The following is a 25,410-nucleotide window of genomic DNA, read 5'->3' as shown; positions in this document are numbered from 1 at the left end:
TGTTTTAAGAAAAGAAAAACACAGAGAATTTAAACTCTGCAGAGAATGGAGAGAATTGAGCAGTTGTGCAAATGCTAAAATGGTGTAGATAGAAAACTGTGTGTGGTTTCTTTACAGTCATTCTGAAGGGAAAATGGGCCCTTTTTCCAAAGAAATGTCTGTAAGTAACCCAGGCAAATTTGACTCAAACCTGTACATTTGATTAGAGAGACTGCTAAAAGAACTCTAAAGGGAGGGGGTTCTATTGGAACTGAACTACCCCATTGAATAAAAAGGGAATGTAATTGTTGTACAGCTATGTAGAAATAGTGTAAGAAAGGTTCAGAGAGAATGTATGTGTATCTCTGTGTGTGTATATATATATATAGTAAATAAATGAAGTTTTAAGGTCCAGTAATCTTGTTTGTTTGTAGGTTTAAAACAAATTGGTTTGGTTTATTTTCAGTAAGACCATTTAAGTCCAAGTTATTTAATGAAGGTACAGGAAAACTGTAAGCATAAAGAAAGAGTTACACTATATGCCAAGTTTAATGTGGCTAAGTAGTGTTGTAAACAAAGATTGCACATTTTCCTGTAAACTATAGAATGAGTAAAAACTGCAAACAGACTAAAATGCTGTGAAAGCTCCAGGAGCCACACCAGGTTGTGATTTCCTTTGTGGTGCAAATGCCCTAGCTGGCAGCACAAAGAAGCTTTGCAGGTAATAGCTAAGTTTGATTAGCAAACTAGCTGAGATCAGAAAGTTCAAATTGTAACCCTCCAGAAAGAAAGAAAAAGGAGGTATTGGTATTGCTGTTTTAGTCCCAATAGGAGGTTGGGTATACTAGAAAAGGTTTAAATGTAAGCAGTCTTTTGAGAAGGCAGAGAGAAGACTGAGACAATTGGCATTTGTAAAAGATGTTACCTCTTTTGAACAAAATCTTGCAAAGGTTCGGGCATAGCCCTTGGTCTGATCAAGTGTTAATTGCTATCCATACAATTTCAGACCTACAAGACAAATTGGCTAACTACTTGTGGATATGTAAACCCTCAACTCCAATGGAGAGGGAAACAGCTGCAGCTTTTGTCTTCTATGGAAAACCTGTAATGAGGTGTTCTTCAAAATTGACTGAATAAGAATACAAATATGAAACTGCAAAAATGTAAAAGCCTCTACTGCAGAAGTGGAGAGGTAGAAATGCATGTCCCTCAGTACCCAGATGAGCTAGATTCCCTTAAGGATGGGTGCTGAGAGTTAAAGCAACTCAGATTTTTTTTTTTGTTTTTCCTCCCTCAGGAATATGTTTAAGAAAAGGACCAGGAGGTATGAGGCTTAGTAAACAAGCTCACCCCTCCTTACCAAATTAATAGTAGACAAACCTGTGTCATTGGGAAAAGTCATTTAGCAGGAATTAGGATGGACCATAAGAAGGAAAAAGCATGTAAAAAAAGGGGAAGGCAAAAGGTTTGGAGCCCTATGGGCAGAGTTGAAGGAATAAGGAAAGTAGAGCAGACATTGGAAAGTTACTAGGAATGAGAAACATTTTCTTTGAAAGAACAAAGCAAGTGATTTGAGGGAATGTGAAGATAAAATGTAGACTCCGTGGGAGTGTGGAAGGAATTAAGTGATGGTTGTAATATGTGAAGGGAAATCTTGTTTTAAAAATGACACCTTGTTTCTTTGCAGCCTCTTCCTTAAGCACTGTGCAAACCATCTATGCAAAGAAAATCAAATGTAAACATTTTGTCTATGGACACTTTTGTTAAATCTGCAAAGGAAAATTAGGGATTCTACTGAAACTTAATTGGTTAACTGCATAAAGGAATGAGCTCTATATATTGTAACTCCATTTTGTGGGTTTCAAATTAACTAGTTTTATTTTGTTTTGGATAATGTCCTCTTGCTTAAAATTGCAAACAAACAAGGCACAAATTGGTTAGTGCTTCTGTTGGGCATTCAACTCTTAAGGACATTTAACTTTCTAGAAACCAACTTATTAGTTTAAAAACTCAAGCTTTGAAACTTAACTGTCTCTTTCAAGGCTGAGTTGATAACACTTTGGCTTGCTTTTAAATTCAACATTATATGTGAATACAGGCTGCCTAGTTATTTCAAAGGAAAGTGGACAGAGAAGGCTGCTGCTGTCTCAGCAGACTTACACTAACTCCTGTGTTATATGGGGCTGGAGCCACCCAGTGGATAACTAACTGGGAAATAGAAGGAAAGCCTGTTTGAAGTTTGGAATATTGGAAATGGATATACCAGCATGCAACCCCACATGCCTTAAGTATAAGTCATGTGTCCAAAAGAATAATACTCTAGCTGCATAGCTAAATAACCTAGCAGATGCAGCAGTACAAATTTTTGCTGCCCAGGTGGATTGGGAACGCCTGTACATTTGGCTACATGAAATCTTGGGACACACAGAAAGCGATGAGCTGGTGCGGCAGGCACATGCCAGGGGGTGGCCTATCACCCACAAACAAGCCAGAGATCTGGTACAAGTTTGCACCCTATGTGCTGAACTCAGGAAACATAACAGAAAGGCAATGATTTGCCAGGCTAAGAGATGGAAAAATATTATGGGCAACCTGGCAAGTAAATTATATTGGTCCACCGCACACCAGTAAGCAAGGGTGGGAGTATGTTTTAACTGGAGTAAAAATTGTTTCCAGAATTGGTTTTGCTTACCCAACCCGATGGACAGCAGGTTGTCTACAATCATGGGACTAAACCACTTAATAGCCCTTGTCCCAACACCCCAGTTTGGGAACACAAACCTATGTACTGCACTCCTATAAGGGAAAAGGAGTCTGAACCACTGCAGATGCTGGGCTAACACCAATAACCATTACTGAGGCTTGGATTGTATCCAAGACCGGCAAACCTTATGTTTTCTTACAGGAAACTGAGGCAATAGCCCTGAACAGTGCTCTAGTTGGATGGATCCCTCCCAATGCTGGTGTGGATCCGGGACACCACCATGAACTTTTTGTATATATATATACCGCTTGCTGTTGTGCTTGCAACCACTGTTGTTAGTTACAGACTATTGAAATAAGACATGGTACTCCAACTCGCCATGGTCTTCTTCCTCATCCCAACTGCTACTGCTGTACCAGAACACCTTACTTGACTCCTCTACTGGACTGGGAATCGAGTTTGTCCCTCTCAGCCCAAATAACTGGTAAAACAAGAGTGACATCTTCCGATGGGGACCGGTATGGTTCGATGACAGCGACTACCGCAATCCTCTAAATAACTCTGGGGGGAGGTTAAGGAGGGAGGCAAGGGAAGTGGCAACAAACGGTATGGGATAAGACATGCTGTAACTAAAAATGTAAAGCCTCATGGCTAGATTGTCTAGCCCAACACCTAGGACTTTTGTTAACTCCCTTCCTTCACTCTATTGTAAATACTATATTAACCATTTTACTTGTTGTAATTGCTTGCTGCATGTTTCTATGTATTGTTAGGCATTTTGTGTACACTGCTACCTCCTCTGCACAAATCTGGTATATGGCGTTGGGAAGTGATCCTAATCAATCCCTTGATCCAAATTATCTGATCAGACCCTGCTGATAGGGCAATTTTAGCTTCCTCCAAGGAGGGCAAAGGGTGCTGGCATCACCGCCATCTTGCGTTCTGGGACATAGTGAGGCGTGTCAAGGGGGTGGAATGTAGCCAGACACAAACCCCATCTTGTTTTTCCACAAACCCCATCTTGTTTCCCCCCCCCTCCCCCGAGAGCAAGAGAAAGGCAGTCAGCCTTTGATGCCCTGGGAATGCAGGTGTGCTACCTGTCCCTGACTCTACCATAAACAGAAACCAGACAGTAAATGGGCTAGCTGATGACCTGGGACCTCCCGTCGCCCTGATGGCTAGTACCAGTAATTGACACGCCTGCACTGTCCCAGAGAGGAATCTTCGCCCATCACATACCAGAGGTGCCCATTGTCTGCATTTTCCCAGGTGTAAATTATGCTTTGCACCCTTCGTGGGAAACTTGGCATTCAAAGCCATTTTTCCTAATTGGCCACTTGAAACCAGGAAGAAGCCTACATGACCCAAAGGGTATAAAAGAGGTTCAGAAGCCCACCCCATTTGAGCTCCAATCATCTATACCTGCTGGCAGGTATTGATTGTCTCCCGAGGTCTGTGGGACGCCCAACCTCGCCCTACTTCTTCCCGAGGGATTGAGAGAAAGACGCTGGCCACGCCAAGTCTGGAATGCAGGGGTGAGAATATATACCTGCTATGTGTCTATTTTGCATGCATTTAATAAGAGCTCAGAGAACCAAAGGGTTTCATGGTACCTGTAAGTAACTTATTAGTGTAATTTCTGTCCTGTCCTTTGTAGTGTCTGTGTTATCTGTAACACAGTAGTAGCGTTTAACAACTAAGTTTACCCTGTAACAATAAATAGTAACTGTTTAAGCTTTAACCTGACTCCTTCAGTTGCTGTAACAGAACCAAGCACAATTTAAAAGAACTTCAGCCGGTCATAAGGGACTCACTGCCCTGACCGTCGGCTGACACCAACCCCAAATATGGCGATCAGCTAAACCCTGAGCATGTGGGCAAGACTCACCAGCCAGACACCCAGAAAGTTCTCTATAGTAACTCCTATCATCCCTCCATTGACCTATTTCCCACTGATAATCAATGGTCAATTAGTTACCAAGATCATGTTATCTCATCAAACCATCCCCTTCATAAACTCATCTAGTTTAATCTTGAAACCAGATAAATCGTTTGCCCCCACAACTTCCCGTGGAAGGCCGTTCCAGAACTTCACTTCTCTAATGGTTAGAAACCTACGTCTAATCTCAAGCCTAAACTTCCTACTAGCCAGCTTATATCCATTTGTTCTTGTGTCCACATTAGTATTAAGCTTAAATAATTCCTCTCCCTCCCTGGTATTTATCCCTCTAATACATTTAAAGAGTGCAATCATGTCCCCCCTCAGCCTTCTTTTGGTTAAGGTAAACAAGCCAAGCTCCTTAAGTCTCCTTTCATAAGACAGGTTTTCCATTCCACTCCCCTCGTTATAAAAGGAAAGAGGGTGCTTGCAGAAAATTTTCCAATAAGGCTCCTTTCCTTTGTAATGATCCACCCCTCAGGGCTGAAAGAGCCCAAATTAGTTGATCTTTCAGGCATATTACAAAGGCCATCTGTTTGAGCAGGCCTTTGATGGAATGCTGATGCAACTGATAGCAAGATTTCTGTCTACAGGAAAAGTGCAACAGGGAGTTTTAAGCCATATTAGTTCCATAATTGGAAATCAAATGATGTGTGGTAAGAAGAAACACTGCTGCTTTGATTGATTTACTCTGCACTTCTTATGTTCTTGTGTTTGGATGTGTTGGGTGAGGAGTTTGCATGTGATAAAAGTTAGATAAATAAAATGTAAATTAAATAGATAGGAAGTTAAGTTTGATTTCTATACATAGACCTTGATCCTGCAAAGTACATGAATACATTTTTAACAATAGGCATGTGAATAGTCCTAGAATGATTCCACTGTTTGCTGAGTATGAAACTGACCTTTTAATTTTGCTGTAATATTTAAATGTTTCCCATCATTAAACTAATACAATTAAATCACCCCATTACCTTCACATGGAGAAAATGGGGAATACAATCTAACTGGCACATTTTTCAAAAAGTTTCAGTTTTACCCACATGATCCTATTGATTTTCACAGAATCTTAGAAGGAAGCAGTAGGACTGAAGATGCATTTTGCGGTCCTTGCAGTACTATGGATGAGTGTTTTGCCTCTGAGAATGTAAGATGTGTTTTACAGGTAGTTATATATAAAGTTTCCTCATTTCAATTCAAAGACAGGCCTGAAATCAGGACAAGTGACAGTTTGGGGAAATACAGTTCACTCTGTCTTATAAAAAGAAGTGGGTTGTACCCATGAAAGCTGGTGATACAGTCTATATATATTTTTGGCTAGTTTCTAAGGTGCTACAGGACCATTGTTGTTTTTTTAAGTTTTTTTAGTTACAGACTAAAATGGTTACCTCTCTGAGACTATTGGCCTATTATAAGTTTGCAAAACCTATTTCCTTTGAGGCAATTCTTCTACCCCCCCCCTCTTTTTATGACCTGTTTTATCAGAGTTCCCTCTGGAGATCATTCCATGTTTCAGAATCTCCAGAAGGGTGAGCATACACTCATGCAACAGGAGGAGCTGTGAAATCATATGGGTGGGAACCAAAAAAATACATTTAAAAATACATTAATATTTGAACAGCTCCAGGTTTACAAAAGCTACATGAACATCAACGCCTACAGTCCTGTGTATGCGCAGGAGTCGTAATCACTGTGTAAAAGAAAAGAAAAAAAAGGCAGGAGCTTTCAAAATGTAATAAAAAAATCAATGATGCTTTTTAGATTTTTAAAGACAGCTTCCAATGTGTTCAGAGAGTGTACTCATTTTACCAGATTAAATGTGAGCAGCTAGAATACAATGAATCAATTCATTTTGGAAATCCTTGATTACTCTCATTAGTTTTCTTGTAGCTTACAGCATGCGAAACCTACTTTGCATCACATTATGTGTGCAGAAACAACAACTCTTTAATCATTCTGGATATTAACAAACCAATCCATTCTAAACAGCATGCCTTCAATTATTCCCTTTGCCTTTTAATTTATCATAAAGAAACAAAAAGGGGCTTCCATTTCTCTTCAGTGGAAGTTAGGTTGTGGGAATTTATATTGGACTCTCTGGAATATTTACAGCACAGAACTCAGGTTTTTTGGAGCAGAAGTAATGGATTCTTGGGTACCAAAGGGTCAAGTCATTTGGAACAAGAACCATACAGATAGGTGTTAATCAGTAACATCAAATCTGTTATTATACCCCATCAAACCCGGGCCGAGATTTGCCAGCTACTCGTACCTCAGCGTTTTCGGCCAGCTGTGTTGCGGTTGGCCCACAATGTATCCTGGGCAGGGCATCTGGGCCAGGAAAAGACGTTATACAGACTAGCCCAATGGTTCTTTGTCCGGGGATACACCACGCCATGCGATACTATTGTGAGTCATGCCCTGAATGCCAACGTGCTAATCTGAGTGGGGTGCCCCAAGCCCTGTTGGTCCCACTACTAGTCATGGGGACACCTTTTGAATAGGTAGGGCTGGACCTGGTAGGGCCTCTGGAATGGAGTGCCAATGGGAGTAAATACATTTTAGTCATCATGGACTACGCCACCCATTATCCAGAAGTGATTCCCCTACGGGTCACAACTGCCTGGGCCATCACCGAGGATCTCTTAAAAGTATTTGCCAGGGTGGGCTTCCCCAAAACGATCCTAACAGACCAGGGAACTAATGTAACATCGAAACTGATAACGGAATTGTGTCAGCTATTGAGTATTCGATTCCTGAGAATGTCCGTGTACAGACAGACGGACTAGTGGAGCGGTTCAACAGAACACTGAAGTCGATGCTGCACAAATTCATTGAGGATGACCCACGGCAGTGGGATAAGTGGCTACCAGCTCTTCTCTTCGCGGTACAGGAGATTCCCCAAGCCTCCACTGGGTTCTCCCCTTTTGAAGTATTAAATGGGCACTGACTGCGGGGGCATTTTGGACCTAGTGAGAGATACTTGAGAGGGGCAAGAAAGATATGCCCAGGGGTCCATCCACTACACCCTACAACTTAGTGAGTGACTAGAAGAATTGGGCCGGCTAGCTAGGGAGAACTTATTGAAGGCGCAGGAAGCCCAGGTGCAACACTAGAACCAGAAAGTGAAGGTGTGGACCTTTTAACCTGGGGATTGGGTGTTGCTCTTGTTGTCCTCCTCTGAGTCCAAGTTACTAGCAAAATGGTAAGAGCCGTTTGAGATTGTGCTGAAGGTGGGTTTGGTGGACTATGAGGTGCGGTTGCCAGGACGGTAGAAGGACTTACAAATATACCATGTGAACCTCCTAGAGGCCTGGAAGGAGAAGGAGGCAGTGAGGATCACCCCATTCCCACCTGAGGAAGAGTTGGGGCCGCTAGTTGGAGCCTCGGCAGAACGCCCCCAGGTGGATCTCAGGCAAGACCTAGAAGAGGGACCTTGTCACACAGTTCCCCCATGTATTGTCAGACAAACCTGGGAGAACCCCCTTGATCAGTCATCACATTGCCACATTACCAGGGCAGAAAGTACGGGATAATCATCAACTCCTGCCCCGGAAAATGTGATACGGTACGCAAGAAGCTGAAAGAAATGCTGGCCCTAGGGTTAGTGGAGGAATCCAGAAGTGAATGGAGGAGCCCCATTGTGCTGGTCCCCAAGCCTAATGGCTCAGTGAGGTTTTGTGTAGACTTCCGCAAAGTGAACGCCATCTCCCAATTCGATGCGTACTCCATGCCCTGGGTAGAAGTGTTACTGGAACACCTAGGGAGGGCCAAGTACATTTCGACACTGGATCTCACAAAGGGATACTGGCAGATCCCGTTGACACCGACAGCCAATGTGAAAACAGCATTCCTGACCCCTTTCGGTGTATATCAATTCATGATGATGCCTTTCGGACTACATGGGGCTGTCGCCACATTTCAGCAACTTATGAATCAGGTCTTGGCACCTCACGAAGAGTATGAAGCCGCATACATTGATGACATTATTGTGTATAGTGAAGGATGGGAGGATCATCTAACCCACTTAGAAAAGGTACTGGGCCAGGAAAGGTACAAGGGGCCCTAGGGGAGGCCAGATTGACAGCAAATCTGACCAAATGTCACTTGGGGAAAAAGGAGGTACTTAGGATATACAGTGGGGAAGGGACGGGTGAAACCCATGATTGATAAAGTACAGGCCCTCCACGAATACCCCACCCCCACCACAAAGCAGCAGGTGAGACAATTCCTGGGGCTGGTGGGATATTACAGACACTTCATTCTTAACTTTTCCACCATAGCTTCCCTGACAGACCTGACCAAAAACCAACACCCATGGTGGGTGGAATACTCAATAGAGTGTAAGAGGGTGTTCCAGACCTTACGAGACCAACTAACTCGGGGACCGGTATTAGCCCAGACAGATTTTTCCAATTCATCCTACATACGGATGCCTCCAAGGTAGGCCTCAGAGCCATGTTATCCCAAGAGGTAGATGAAGCTGAACACCCTATTCTGTACCTTAGCCACAAGCTGTACCCTCGAGAAACCAAGTATTCCACCATAGAGAGGGAGGTGCTGGCAGTGAAGTGGACCATGGAGGTCCTGAGGTATTATTTGCTAGGTGGCTCCTTTCTGATAGTGACTGATCATGCCCCACTAAGATGGCTGCAAACAATGAAAGATACCAATGCCCATATTATGCATTGGTATTTGTCATTACAGCCATATTCATTTCAAGTGGCACATAGGCCAGGGAAAGCCCATGGAAATGTGGACTTCTTTTCCCACATAGGTTCCAAGGTGGGGGAGGAGAAACTAACAGGGAGGACTCTCTTAAGGGGGAAGGTGTGTGATGGGGCTTGCCAACCCCGCACTAGACAAAGGGAAGGGGAACATGTCTATTGGGTAGAATACACTCCTCCCCCGCAGCCCTGCTGGGCATGCTCCCAGTGCAGCCCAGGTATAAAAGGCTACAGAACTGTTTAGTTGTGAGGGACCTCCGGAGGGGAAGAAGCTACTGCCCGAGCACCGGAGCCATGGCCACGGCAGCCAGAGCAAGAGACGCTGGACCAGCTGCCCGCGCCGCTACTAGCCCCAGGCTGAGCCCAGCCACAACGTTGGCTATGCCATACAGCCCCCCTAGATGCCGTCACTGCACCAGCCACTGCTGACCCCGACGCCACACCTGCTAACACCGTGGCTGCCTCCAGGCCAACATCTACAGGTGGGACCGCTATTGGCCAGGTGGGTGGGGTAGGAAGCAACCCAGGACAGGGAGCAGGAAATGCCCCGGCAGGCTCGGTGCATTTCGGGGAGAACTCCCCGCTGAGCCAGTGGTGAGAACCACCCACCACTGATAAGGCCCTGAATTGGGGCCCGGTGGAGAGGGAGGGCCCGGGCCCCCCTAATCCTTCCTCCCAGATCCCTGACAAAGAGGGGATCTCATAAAGGACTAGGCCACTGGGCCTGCATTTGAAGGACTTGGCCACAGGGCCTGCATTTGAAGGAGTAGGCCACGGGGCCTGCATTTAAAGGACCAGGCCTCAGGACAGAAAGGTTCGGGGCTAGCGTCCCACCACAGGAAGTCTAGCCTGGATATTAGGAAAAACTATTTCTCTAGGAGGGAGGTGAAGCACTGGAATGAGTTCCCTAGGGAGGGGTGGAATCTCCAACTCTAGAGGTTTTTAAGGCCCGACTTGACAAAGTGCTGGCTGGGATGATTTAATTGGGGTTGGTCCAGCTCTGGGCAGGAGGTTGGACTAGATGCCTTCCTGAGGCCTCTTCCAAGCTTAATTTTCTATGATTCAGTGATAAAGTATTCTTAGTTTCAGAAAGCCTTTGACCAGGTCCATCATGAAAGACACTTAAAGAAACTAAATAGCTATGAGATAAGAGGGAAAATCCTCTCATGGATCAGCAAATGGTTAAAAGCAAAAAAAGTAAACCACCATTTTTTCAAAATGAAGAGAAATAAATAGCAGGATCCTTCCAGGATCTGTAATTGGATCTTGCTGTTCAACATATTCATTAATGAACTAGAAAAGGGGGTAAACAGCAAAGTAGCAAAGTTGCAGGACAGTTAAGTCTAAAGTCAACAGAGAGAAGTAACAGACAGACCAAATTTCAACACTAACAAATACAAATTAATGAAACTATACACAGAGACTGCGTCTAGTCTAGCCCAAGCCAGGATCTGCTACAGCTGGTGTGGCCCTCCCCCCGCTCTGCCAGAATTGGGGAAAGGCACAATCTTGCAGCCCCATAGCTGCCATGATGGGGAGAGGTGCTCCCCACTTCTTTATCCCAAACTCCTCAGCCTAGCCCCACCACAGAGATCACATCCCCATCCCTCACACTCCTGCACCTCCACCCTCCGCCCCAAGCCGAAGCTCCCTCCCACATTCAGAACCTCTTGGCCCCACCTCCTTATTGGTGCACATAAGAAAATTCATTTCACTCAGGAGTGGGAAAAATTAGCAGAAACACAGCCTGGTACATGGGTAAATTACACTGTAGGTTCTGAGGGCCAGAACTGAACCCTGTGGAAAGCCTCAGCAAGCCATTTTTTCAGAGGGTAGTTCTCTGCAGAAGATCCTTGATGAGAAAGGGCCCTCAAAATCTCTTCAGCACAGGGACAAACAAAGCTGCTGCAGAACACTGCTTCATAGCCCACATTCTCCAGCTCCTATTGGCAGACCAGCCAATAGCTGGGGGCCGAGAGGGCAGTTACCCTAAGGACTGGCAATACAAAGGAGTCTGGAGCTTCCAGCCACCACTGCTCCATGTGGCTCTGAAGGCCTGTGGGGGGAGGGGGTGAGAGGGGCAGTGTAGCACTTTGAGTGGGCCTGAGGGCTGCATGCCCAGCCCCACCCAGTTTGCCTGAGGCCTTGCCCCTTCCAGGACTCAGAGCTGGTGCTCCTTCGCACCTTGTCCGGGGCCCATGGAAGCTGTCACACCCCTGGATTTTGGAAAGGGGATCCTTCAAATTTGCTAGGCTTCTCAAGAAGGGCACACCACCAACATGTGGAATTTGATATCCAGCTATTACTTTTGTTCCTGCCAGGGGAGTATTGCTAGCTGTGTTTCACAAGATTGACCGGCACACCCATTCATGGGCACACACCAATACATTTTGAAGAATATCACCCAAGAACCTCATAATTGCCTGAGTTATCAGATATTAGGATCAGTATTAGTATGGACCCCATCACTCTGTACAGGCAGCCCCCAACTTGTGATGTGATTGGTTCCCGGGGAAGTGTTGCAAGTCAAGGGCATCATAACTCGAACCCTCATTTATGATAGGTCCTGTGCGCTGTCTTAAATGCAGGCTGAGGATGTAAGTCAGGGGGTCTGGGATCCTCCCACACTTACAAAAATGGTTGTATGTGTGGGGGTCATACCCTGGCGGTTTCCTATACAGAATCCAAGTACACCCCCCCCGTCAGTGTTGATGGAACACACACTATTCATGATTCAGGTACAGAAACAAAGCTGATCCCCTTTGAACTGTTCTGAAATGTGTTTTGAGGAAAAATTACCTGAGTAAATTGCCAGTAAAGCTTCATCCGCTTGGCTTTGGCATAATTGCATTCAATGAGCCTGGGCCTGCTGTTCACATCTACCAGGCATCTGTTGTCATCATCATCAATAGTGGGACTCAGAACACCCACATGGATCTGCTGATTACTTGTATAATAAACATTCTGCAAGAGAAAGCACAAAACAAGATTCATGACCTGAAGATAGAGCTATGTCTGTCCAAAGCTAAAAATGGTTAAAGTTAATACATTGACTGGAACTGAACTATCACCTCGCCCCTTGTAGGCTCATTCATTATTTCATATGCAGGAAGCTGTGTAATATTTGGAAACGTAGTTTGTCAGGTACCAGGTGAAGAGGGGCTACGTGAGTATTACAAAACATTTGCTGATGACTTTTTTTTCCTGGCTTTTCTGGTCATGCAGATTTGGGCTCAGAAACAGCAAGTTCTATAAGTGATAAATTTTACAGCAGGGTTAATTTTCCAGGGTTAGTTTAGAAACAGCCATTTTTTATTAGAATATTTAATTTGAGGGTAATACCAAGATGTAGGATTTGGGAGGAGGGAAAGTGGAATGGAAGAGGAATAATACAACTGAGTTCAAAGTGATCTAGATTTTTATGTGACAGACAATAAATAAAAAATGAAGCTTGGTGCCGGCAAATGAAAAAGAGCGCATTCAGGCAGTTCCCCAAAATACAATGTACATGTTAAATGGTTGTCAGGTAACTCATGCAACAACTTGTTCAATTCTCTGTTTTGCTGCTTTGTTTGTCTCCTTCTGCAGGTAGTGAGGGTGATTAACATCATCCTGCTGTGCAGGGTCATCTGCCTGCACAACATGGACCCCATCATTGCTGGATTTGCTACTCTGGGATTCCCCAACTGTGTGGGGGCTATTGACGGCACCCACATCCCCATCTGGGCCCCCAACCACTGGACTGCACCATACATCAACCAGAAGGGATACTTTTCTATGGTCCTGCAGGCCCTGGTCAACTACCATAGCCAGTTTATGGACATTTTCATCAACTGGTCGGAGAAAGTGCACAACACCCACATCTTCCACAACTCCAGCCTCTACCACAAGCTGGAGGCTGGCACTTTCTTCCCCAAGTGCAACATCAGTTTCGGGGATGTGGAAATGCCACTGTGCATCATGAACCTACCCTCTCATGCCATGGCTGATGAAGCCCTACACCAGCCACCTGGACCAAAGCAAAGACCACTTCAGTGGTTACCTGGGCAGGGCCTGCATGCAGGCTGAATGTGCCTTTGGCCACTTGAAGGTGAGGGTCAGGTGCCTCCTGACTTGCCCTGGACGTAGGCAAGCAGAACATCCCCCAGGTGATATCTGCTTGTTGTGTGCTCCACAACATCATGGAGAAGAAGGAGGCCTTCTTTCTGGGTTGGGGTGCAGAGGCCGGCCAGGAAGGATGAGCCTTCGAGCAGCCTGTCTGGTGGGGGTGCACATACCGGAGGCCCTGAGGGAGAGCTTCACTCAAGAACCCCAGTACCTCTCCCCAGGGCGTACCAACTAGGGGCCTGTGCCTTGCCCCTCTCTGCCTTTCCCACAGCAACCCCTCCCTTCCCCTTCCCCTCTCCTTCCCCACAGACACAAAAAAAATCCGTTTTGATAAACAGATAGAAATAACTGGGGAGAAGGAGGGCTGAGATCCTGGAAATGGGGAGGGGGAGGCTGAGAATCATGGAGTGGGGAAGAGAGGCTGAGAGCTGGGGCTGAGAGTGGCGCATGACTTCGGTGCTTCCTCTGCCTCATGTGCAGGGACTTCTGTGACCTGGGGGAGGGGGTCCAGTGAGGCTAGGGGGATAAGCAGGAGGGGGATTGGAGCAGAGTGAGGCATGGGACGGGGGCAGGAGCAGGGACAAGGACTAGGGCAGGGACTGGTGCTGGGTAGGGTCAAGAGCTCCCAGATGGTCGTGCACATGTTGTGCCCCTGCTGCAGCAGCTCAGTCCACATCTGGGCCCGCCACTGTGCATTGTTCAGGACCTTCAAGGCCAGCGTTTGCTGCATGTCCCGGGGGATGGAGACGTGCTCCCTCATGAGGTCCTGATGGACCCTCTGACACCTGTGGCTCCCCCGGGTTCGGGCGGCTGGCTCAGGTGGTGTCGGTCACTTCACAGTAATGGCTGGTCTGGCTGGAGAGAATAAAGAGAAGTGGTCAATCATCCCTGAAGACACTGTCCCTGAGGCCTTGCCCTCCTCTGTGAGGTGACAGCAACAGTTCTTGGATCAGAGGACAGTAATGTCCTGGGAGCAAGGCCATGTGTGGCCTGGACAGTGGACCCTGCCTTACAGGGCCCATAGGTCCCCAGGGGATCATGCTTCCTCCCCTCCCCCCTCCACACACATCCCACAGACAAGCAGGCATGGGAAGTGTTCAGCCATACTGGGATCCCATGGCTGGGAGAGGGGCCTCAAGCAGCCTGGGCTTCCATCGGGGCTTCACACACACCTGCACCTGGCAGTGCTGCCCCGGGAGTGGGTGGTGCCTCGAGCATGCAGGCATGGCCATGTGTGACACTCCAAAACGTGTGTGTGCATGTGTCTCCATGTCCACAGCCTTCTTCCAGTAGTGGCTCCTGGTGGGAGAGTGTTTCTCCCACCACCCCGCGGGGGGTCAGAAGAGTGTCTGGTCTCCCGAGAGGAGGAGTAGGAGCCTGGGGGTGCTCCGGGGCTGCCTCTTGGGGCTGTGTCACGCAGAATGGTGCTGGCCATGCTTCCACGTGCATGGACTGCAGTGTGAAAGCCAGGCCAAGAAGGCCGAGTGATGATCACACCACAGCCCCTCAGTGCCCACTTCCCCCACCTGTGTGTAAGAAAACTAAAGAGCACTCACCTGATGATCTGTCTCCGGCCCTGGAGACACAGCCAGGCCATGGAGTACCGGCTCCAAAGTGAGCATGGTCACAGTGCTCGCCATTTCCTCCTCCTCTTCCTGGGATGGGACCCCCCGGAAGGTGATGACAGGTGTTTCCAGCCCTAAGTCCACCATGAGGGGTAGGGAAGGGGCTGTACCACCCCCCAACATGTGGTGCAGGTCATCATAATAGGGGCTACAAATAATAATACTACAAATCTGCTGCAAATTCTTAGTGTGGCCCTTTGTGGCCAGGTTCTTGGCATATATATTGGTGTTATGCTGTCTGGAACTGAGATCCTGGAAGGTCTCCTGGTCACCCCACACCTTCAGGAGGGCCAGGATCTCTGCCCCAGACCAGGATAGCGCAGACATTTTGCGGCCCCTGGCACACTCCTTGGAGTCCTCTGCATGCTCCTGGGATGAGCTTGTGGCTGAGACATGGTGTCCTGTCCCCTGTGTCTGCAGCTTTAAGAGTTTCAGGGGAACAGGAACTATAGAGTTGTTATGAGTGTGGATGGAGTGGCCAGCAGGGTACCTGTGGGACTTCCTGGAGGCCTCTTTTTTTTTTTTGACAAAACTCCCTATTCCACGTCCACACACACACACACACTTCAGAAAAAAGCTTTTTCGGAAAAGGCTTTATTCCTCATGGAATGAGGTTTACCGCTGTTGGAAAAAGCCATCCATTATTTTGACTTTCTTTTGAAATAATGCAATTGCAGTGTGGATGCTAGTCCTGTTATTCCGGAAAATGGTGCAGTGTAGATGCACCGTTGTCTTACTGGTGTTAATTAGTAAAAGTAAACCTCAGAAAAAGCGAGGAGCTGGATTGGGTGGTTGGAAATCCTGCCTGTTCCTAGGGTCTGAAAGTACTTTATCCTGGTACCTATTTATTATTGTTGTTATATTTAATTGATAGCTTGTTTTGTATGTACAGTGTGTACTTTGTTGTAAAAAATCAAATCAAATATTAATTACAAAAAGAACAGAGTACAGATTAAACTGAACAGCCATAGACTATAAAGACCTGGGAAGGGAGTTGGGGCTTATTGTAGAAAATTCTTTGACTACATTATACCAGTGTATAAAAGGCAGACAAGACATTGGGATGAATGAACATAGGGATCAAATACAGATCAAATGAAGGCGGTAATGTTTGTGTGCTTACCCTCACCTAGTATTTTTTGGTCAGCTTCTCAGTTGATGCAAACCAGTATAGTTCCTTGAAGTCAATGAAGTTACTTGGATTTACACCAAACATGGATTTGGCCCTCCATTGAGTTTTGATTCCCTTCCCTACCCATCCCCAATATCAAGGATACTGAAGAGAAATATTAGCTGTTCTAGGTCAGCTCAAACCAGGTTGTCTCCGGATATTAAGAATCTTTGCCATAAAGATTGAAAAGGTCAGTCTCATTTTCACAGAAAAAAAGAAGAGTGAAATGATTTAACAGATTAAGTCAAATTTCTGAATCAGGTGAATGAAACTGAATAATGTAAATTACAAGTACTGCTGAAGGGTTTACAAAAAACACAGACTCCATAAATTAGGACATTAAGATTGGGCAAAATGAAGATTGCTATAATTAAACATGATGCACTAGACTAACAATACACATAAGCTTCCCAGACAGACCAGCAATGCAAATATTATAGATGATATTACATAGTAGTCAGACACTTCTAGAGAGAGGATTGAAGGATCCATTGATAAAACATGGAGGCAGGATAGTGAAAATCTTTAAAAAGGATATATCTTTTAAAAAAGCCATATAACCTTTTATGGTCCAGCATTTCTTTATGGCTCTAATGCCCATTCCCCAAACTTGTAACAGACAGAAGAGGAGGAAAGCATCCGTACTATTTTACAATTGCTAGGTCAGTTTGCAACCATTCAATCAATCTTGTTAAACCATTCTTGACTAGAATAAAACCTATTATCAAATCTCTGTTCCCTGGGTCAGTATTTATAGACTATGATCAAGTTGCCCCTTAAACTTCTCTTGGGTAAGCTAAATAGATTGCATGTTTCTGAATCTATCACTATACGGCATGGTTCCCCACCTTTTAATTACTTTCATTATTCTTTGTTGAACTTTCTCCAATTTATCAGCATCCTTCTTGAATTGTGGGCACCAGGACTGGTCACTGTATTCCTACAGTGGCTGTACCACTCCCAAATACAGAGGTAAAATAACCTCTGTACCCCTATTTCATAGCGTTAGCCCTCTGGGCCTCACTGCATCACTCTTGTTCAGTTACTTATTTCCTGCAACCCACTAATCTTTTTTAGTTACTCCTTCCTAGGATACAGTCCCCCATCTTGTAAGTATGCCCTATAGTCTATGCCCTTCCTATACATGTGAACAAGAAGTATATGGATGTATTTTTAATAAAATGAGGTAACAACATATTGACTCTCAACCTTAGAGAGATTCCCCTCCCCCCGCCATAAACTAATAACCTTCCAATCTGGTGTAGACCAGTTTAACAAATGGGCTCATGAGAGTTGTTAAACTTTGTGATCTGAGCTATATGATCTGAGCTATAGTGGAACTTATAGAAATTTGGGTTGGACAATAAAAATAAGAATTCCATTTCACAAAAAAAGTCTGAGGTTTCAAAAAAGCAAGAGGCATTAAGCTATGGGTTAGGGTACTCACATAGAACGTGGGCGGCCAAGGTTCAGATCCAAAGTTAGGCAGAGCTGGAAGCTGAGCCTAGATCTCCCACATCTCAGGTGAGTACCCTAATCATTGAATTATTCTATCCTGAATCTGAAAAGCCTTCTTGATGAAATTTGAAGTGAAACCAATATATTTCTGCAAAAAGGTACGGCTTCAACAGCTTAGCATTTTTGACCAAAAAAAATTGTTGGAAAATTCCAGGCCAGCTCCAGCAGATGCACCTTTCAGCTTGTGGATATCATTAAGTGGTAAGATCCAAGATATATAGATTGAGGTTCAACAGAAATTCCAGTTATGTTTGGCTTTTTTTGATTCTGATCTGCTAGCTGTCTAGATGCCAGTTTCTTTTGGCTTGAATGTTGAACACATAGAGTACTACCAGATAATCTGACTAGTGTAACTTTTCCAGTGTAAAACCAATTGCTCACAGCCTGTACAGCTTTTTTTATTAATGGAGAGATACAGAAACTGGGCAGATTTTCTGTGCTATGGATTTTGCCCTGAGCCAAGATGTTTTTCTTAATACATGTATGTGAAAAATACCTGCACTTATACACCACAGTGATGGGTACCCAGAAAGAAGACAAATACATCACAAGATCAATACTGGCACTGCTAACAAATTCCTTCCACTTATCTAGCATTCTGTGATTTAAAACTTCTAGCAGCTAAATGCTGGTTGCACTTTCATAAGCATTCAGAAAAAGATAATATTCCTATATTACCCATTTTCAAAGGCCAATAAACATAAAAGCCATTAATTTAAATCTGTTTGCCTGATATTTTCTTTCAGAAATATTGGTTAAGAGAACACTTTGAAAGAGACAGGGAGCAAACCTGATCATTTTGGATCGGGCTTTAGGATAGGGCTCAACTGAATTACAAGTAACTTATATTTTGGTTTTAGATATTTATTATTTTACTGCTTGTTCGAAATTAAATTGCAGACAAAATGAAATGTTACAGTTTAAAACAGTTGCTCTTATTTGCTCACATAATATAAAAGCAAAATAAAAACACTTACACTGGATACACTTTTCTTCTTCAAGTGGATTCTTTTCACAACCATCAATAAGCAATGCAATGCACTTTGACACAAGATGAACTACTGAGACACTTTTATTAAAAGTGCATAATTCAGGAGAAACAATTTCTTGGCACATATGGTTCTATGATATTATCATACAGTGTTTCTAGCTTATAATAAAGGCACAGTATAGAATTTCCCAAAGCATCTAGAGATTTAAGAACCTATGCACAATTGTCATCTGCAGCTAGCAGATGAAGGGTGTGTCTAAACTACACCATGCTGACGGAGCCATGTAAATTAGGCAGGACGGCAAAGGGAAATGAAGTGGTGATTTAAATAATTGCCGCTTCATTTAAGTCAAAATGATCGCCACGCTGTGCCGACCAGCTGATTGTCAGCACAGTGCAGCAGTCTAGATGGGGATCTGCCAACCCCAGAACCTTTCGTCGGTAGATCCTTTATGCCTCGTGAAACAAGGATCTAATTCAAACTACCTACTCCGTGCCGCATGTAGCCGCGGGCACGGAGTTCGGACTAAGGGACATTTAAATAGCGGCGCCCGGGAAGATGCAAATGAAGCCCGGGATATTTAAATTCCTGGCTTCATTTGCAACTTGAATGCCTACATTAACCTCCCTAGTTCGAACTAGGGGGCTAGTGTAGACATACCCTTATTTATTCTTAGATCTGGACTTACAACACTCCAGTCATCTGAAGAAGTGGGCTGTGCCCACAAAAGCTCATGATGCCATCTGCATGTTTTATTAATCTATAAAGTGCTACCAGACTATTTGTTGTTTTTTAACTTTTGGTCATTGCTAGTTGGACAGAGGCACTTTTAAATATTTAATCCATAGTTAAGCAGTGCCAGGACATTCCATTTCCTATGAGTCCTATGTCATGGCTAATGTCAAGTGAGCAATGTTATATAAGAAAAATCAAGATGAAGGACAAGATTGGTATACATTGGGATAACACCACTGAGCTGGCTGAGGTTACCATACTCTGAATTACACCAATTGAAGATCTAGAATGTCACAAACATGAATGGGCACCGAAGTGGCACTGAATTCCTGAGGACACGTCTCAGTCTGTTGCTGGCATACAAGTAGATGCCTCCCTCAGAAAAATTCTCCATTTTAACTGAATATGCTTGTTTAGATTTTCATTACTCTAACACGCAGAGCTGCTGTTTCTCTAAGGCCATGTCTACACTATTCAAAATTACTAAATTTGACTTCAGAACTCCTGATTTAACAAATTCGAACTAGTGTGTCCTCACTAGAGAAAAGCCTCAAAATTAGTCGTAATTAGTCTAAATAGACCACATTGAATGGACTACCTCAGACTTAGAGATCCTGGAAGCACTGTGGGGACGGCACCAGTATATTAGAGATTTCTTGGCTGCTTGGTTCAGACATGTGCTTACAGGGGCTCCTCTCTAGGGCTGCATCTCACAAGCCACTCCTCCACTGCCTCCCCCCTCGCGGGATGCAGTGGGCATGCACTTTCTTGTGCTCTGGTTGTCCTTGTGGATGCCACAGCACTGACACCATGGAGCCGAAGCAGTGCCAGGCTCATGGGCCTCAAGTTGTGTCTCAGTGCAGTACTTCCAAACTGCCCGCATGTTGCTCCAGTGGGACAAGCACAAGATCACCAAGCACAAACCCCAGGTCACCAAGGTCCTAGCTGTCCTACTGCTGCACACAGCCCTCAGTCCTCTAGACAAGTGTTTCTCAACCAACGGTACGCTGGCGGCCTACTTGCTCCCTGCAGACGAGCTGCCAAGGCAGGGCAGGGCAGCAGGAGTGGTGCCTGGCTCTGGTGTAGGGGTGGGTGCATTGGGTTAGAGCAGGGCGGCTGGTGGTGGATGGCTCTAGGGAAGGGAAAGGGCATTGGGTTAGAGCAGGCGCCTGGGAGTGCCTGGCTCTGGGGGAAGAGTAGGTGCATTGGGGTAGAGCAGGGGCTGGGGCTGGGAGCACCTGGCTCTGGGGAAGGGGTAGATGCATGGGGTTAGAGTGGAGGAGGAGGGGACGGGGAGTGCTTGGCTCTCTGGCTACTTACTGTTTCTTTTAAAAGGGGTACTTTATTAACAAAAAGCTTGACAAACACTGCTCTAGACACCATAAAATGTCACTTCTGGTGGAGGGAGATGAGTTCTGACTGGTGGAAACACATCAGTGGCTGTAGAACTACCACATCCTCTCATCCAGGTCATTAATAAAGATATTGAACAAAACTGGTCCTAGAACCGAACCTTCGGGCACTCCGCTAGAAACCAACCGCCATCCTGACATCAAGCCGTTGATCACTATCCGCTGGGCCCAACCTTCTAGCCAGCTTTCTATCCATCTTACTGTCGATTTATACAATCCAAATTCCCTTAACTTGCTGGCAAGAATATTGTGGGAGACCATACCAAAAGCTTTGCTAAAGACAAGGTATATCACATCCACTGACTTTCCCATATCTACAGAGCCAGTTACCTCATCACAGAAGCTAATCAGATTGGTCAGGCATGACTTGCCCTTTGTGAATCCATGCTGACTATTCTTGATCACTTTCCCCTCTTCCAAGTGCCTCAAAATGGATTCCTTAAGGATCCCCTTCATGATTTTTCCAGGGACTAAGAGTACGTCTACACTACAACGTTAATTCAAACTAACTTAGTTCAAATTAGTTAATTCGAACTAAGCTAATTCGAACTAACGGATCCAGACTAAAAAACTAGTTCAAATTAGCATTTTGCTAATTCAAACTAGCATGTCCACATTAAGTGGACCCTGAACAGGGCTTAAAGATGGCCGGAAGCAGTGCCGGCAGGGCATCAGAAAAGGACTTAGAGCGTGGAGCTGCTGTCTCAGGCTAGCCGAGGGCTGTGCTTAAAGGGACCCCACCCCCACCCCGGACAGACAGTTCTCAGGGGTGTCCCACTTGCAAAGCAGTCCTGGCTTGGATTGCCCAGAGTACCCACACTGGGCACATCACAGCACTCGGCCATCAGACCGGCTGCACTTGCCGCAGGCTGCCATCTGGGCAGAGGGAGCAATTGGGGGGCTGAAGCACCCCAAGAAGCCCACCGAGCCAGCCCAGTCCTCCCCGTTGGGGGCGCGTACCCCATTCCTCCCTCACCTCCTTCCACTTACCCTTCCCTAGCCCCTCTTCTTGATGTACAAAATAAAGGACAATTGTGTTCAAGAATGGAATCTGTCTTTATTGAACAAAACTGGGGGAGACTGGGAAAAGGAGGTGGGAGAGGGGAAGAGAGAGGCTGGGAGAGGGGAGGGCAACTAAAATGATCAGGGGTTGGGAACAGGTCCCATATGAAGAGAGGCTAAAGAGACTGCGACTTTTCAGCTTAGAAAAGAGGAAATGGAGGGGGGACAGGATAGAGGTCTCTAAAAGCAGGAGTTGGGTGGAGACGGTGCATACAGAAAAGTTCTTCATGAGTTCCCATAAAGAAGGAATAGAGGACACCAAAGGAAAGGAATGGGTAGCAAGCTTCAAACTAGTAACAGAAAGTTCTTCTTCACAAAGCAAAGAGTCAACCTGTGGAACTCCTTACTGCAGGAGGCTGTGAAGGCTACAACTAGAACAGAGTTTAAAGTCATGGAGGTTGGGTCCATGGAGTGCTATTAGCCAGGGGGTAGGAGTGGTGTCCCTGCCCAAGGTTTGTGGAAGGCTGGAGAGGGATGGCACGAGACAAATGGCTTGGTCACTGTCTTCGGTCCATCCCCTCCAGGGTCCCTAGGGTTGGCCACTGTCGGCAGACAGGCTACTGGGCTAGATGGACCTTTGGTCTGACCCAGGATGGCCATTGTAAGCTCAGGGCTCAGGGTCGGGGGTCTCAGTGGACCCCCTTGATTCTCTTGCACACCTGCTCCTGGGTGGCCAGGCTGGCAGCTCTCCTGCCCTAGACGGCCACTTTCCTGTGCCTAGTGCGGAGATCGTGGACAAGGTCCACGATGTCCGCACTAGCCCAGGTGGGTGCCCGCCTCTTGCGGTCCCGGGCAAGCTCCCGGGAGCCGCCAGCCTGGTCCTGGGAAGAGGCGGAGGGCTGGGTGGCAGAGGGTGGCTGGCTTGTGCCGTGCCAGTTGCAGGGTCTGCTGGCTGGGTGCTGGCAGGCTTGCACCTGGCATGGGCACCGTAGTCAGCCCGTGCCCCTTTAAGGGGTCCGGGGCCGGGAGGGGGGCAGTAGAGTTTCCCTGGTGTTGGCCAGAGTGGCCACCAGGGAAACCTGGGGCGGGCTAGCCTTCCACTAGTTCGAATTAAGGGGCTAAACAGCCCTTAATTCGAACTAGCTAGTTCGAACTAGGCTTAATCCTCGTAAAATGAGGATTACCTAGTTCGAACTAAGCGCTCCGTTCGAACTAACTTTGTAGTGTAGACATACCCTGAGATAAGACTAAGATAGTTCCCTGGATCATCCTTCTTCTCTTTTTTGAAGGTGGGCACTACATTTGCCTTTTTCCAATCATCCGGGATCTCTCCCGATCTCCACGACTTTTCAAAGATAATGGCCAAAGGCTCCTCAATGACATTTGCCAACTCCCTCAGTACCCTTGGATGCATTAGGCCTGGATCCATGGATTTGTGTACGTTTAGCTTTTCAAAATAGTTCCTAACCTGTTCTTTACCCATCAACGGCTTTCCATCTTCGTCCCATCATGTGTCACTTAGCGCATTAGTCTGGGAGCTGACCTTGTCCGTGAAGAAAGAGGAAAAGAAAGCATTGAGTACTTCAGCTTTTCCTTCATCATTAGTCACTAGGTTACCTCCATCCAGTAGGGGCCCCACACCCTCTCTGATCACCTTCGTCTTGCTATCATGCCTGTAGAAACCTTTGTTATCCTTTACATCCCTTGGAGTCGCAATTCCAATTGTGCTTTCGCCTTCCTGCCCCCCCCCCCCCCCCCCGGCATTCTTGAGCTATACATTTATAGCTCTCCCTGGTCATTTGTCTAAGTTTCCATGTTTTGTAAGCTCCCTTTTTGAGTTTAAGTTCACCAAGGATTTCCCCTGTAAGCAAATCCAGTCTCCTACCATATTTGCTTCTCTTGCTACACATCGGGATGATTTCTTTCTGTGCCTTCAATAAGGCTTCTTTAAAATACTGCCACCTCTCCTGGACTCCTTTCCCCTTCATGTTAGCATCCCAGGGATTCTGCCCATTAGGTCTCTGAGGGAGCCAAAATCTGCTTTTTTGAAGTCCAAGGTGTGTATTTTACTACTCTCTTTTCTTCCTTTGGTCAGGATCCTGAAATCTACCATCTCATGATCACTGCTTCCCACATTGTCACCCACCTCTACTTCCCCTATTAGTTCCTCCCTGTTTGTGAGCAGAAAGTTAAGTTGCGCATGCCCCTTGGTCAGTTCCTTCAGCACTTGTACCAAGAACTTATCCCCAACATTCTCCAAAAACTTCCTGAATTGCCTGTGTACTGCCGTATTGGTCTCCCAACAGATGTGATTAAAGTCCTCCATGAGAACCAGGGCCTGCAATCTGGAAGCTTCTCTCAGTTGTCCGAAGAAAGCCTCATTTACCTCATTCGGCAGCCTGTAGCAGACACCAACCACGACATCACTGCTGTTGTTTGCATCTCTAAACTTAATACATATACTCTCAACAGGTTTTTCTCCCTCTATAGTGGAGTTCTGAGCAATCATAGTGCTCTCTTACATATAGTGCAACTCCTTCTCCTTTTCTCCCCTGCCTCTTCTTCCTGAACAGTTTATACCCTTCCATGACAGCGCTGCAGTCATGAGAGTCATCTCACCAGGTCTCTGTTATCACAATTAAATCATATTTCTTGGACTGGGCCAGGGCCTTCAATTCTTTCTGTTTGTTGCCTAGGCTTCTCGCATTGGTGTACAAACACCTCAGATAAACTGGTTATCACCCTACCTTCTCCCTTCAAATCAGGGCTCCTCCTTTGTTGCTCATTCCTCTTTGCATTTCTTCCCGGTATCTGACTTTCCCATTCCCCTGAGGATTTTGGTCACCGTTCCCCAATGAACTTAGTTTAAAGCCCTCCTCACTAGGTTTGCAAGCCTGCCCACAAAGATGCTCCTTCCTCTCTTTGTTAGGTGGATCCCATCTCTTCCTAACAATACTTGTGCCCGGAACAGAGTCCCATGGTCAAAGAATACAAAGCCCTCTGTCCAACACCATCTGCGCAATCACGCATTTACTTCCTCAATTCAACGATCCCTGCTCAGTTCTTTTCCTTCAACAGGGAGGATGGATGAGAACACCACTTGTGCTCCGAATTCTTTGATCCTTCTTCCCAGTGTTACATAATCTGCAGTAACCCACTCAAGGTCATTCTTGGCCATACTGTTAGTTCCTACATGGAGAAGCAGGAAGGGGTAGTGATCCAAAGGTTTGATCAATTTTGGAAGACTCAGTCACATCCTGAATTTGAGCTTCCGGTAATCAGCACACCTCTCAAGATTCCAGGTCTGGACGGCAGATGGATGTCTCAGTCCCTCTAAGGAGGGAGTCCCCGACCACCACCACCCGTCGTCTTCTTTTGGGGGTGGCGGTCGTGGAACCCCCATTCCTAGGACTACGCATCCCATGCCGTCCAGTAGATGGTGTTCCCTTCCGGTTTCTTCCTTGTGAGGTCTCTTCCAAAGCATTCACCACTGCAGAGC

General features: G+C 45.9%; 1 protein-coding gene across 3 annotated transcripts in view; it reads right to left on the bottom strand.

Moving 5' to 3' along the window:
• Positions 1–25,410, bottom strand: part of GALNT18 (polypeptide N-acetylgalactosaminyltransferase 18) — a 699,281-nt gene that overhangs the window by 78,146 nt on the left and 595,725 nt on the right. For 2 of the 3 annotated variants that reach the window (XM_075927908.2, XM_075927910.2), the window contains one exon: positions 12,149–12,313. In XM_075927908.2, the coding sequence (XP_075784023.1) occupies positions 12,149–12,313 (165 nt within the window). Of the gene's footprint in view, positions 1–12,148; positions 12,314–25,410 lie in introns of those variants that run through there. The other variant, XR_012903608.2, reaches the window with a different exon arrangement.

Source organism: Pelodiscus sinensis, chromosome 5, assembly GCF_052426305.1.
Source record: "Pelodiscus sinensis isolate ZL-2025 chromosome 5, ASM5242630v1, whole genome shotgun sequence".
Classification (NCBI taxonomy): domain Eukaryota; kingdom Metazoa; phylum Chordata; order Testudines; family Trionychidae; genus Pelodiscus; species Pelodiscus sinensis.
This window is presented reverse-complemented; position numbering and strand designations above follow the sequence as displayed.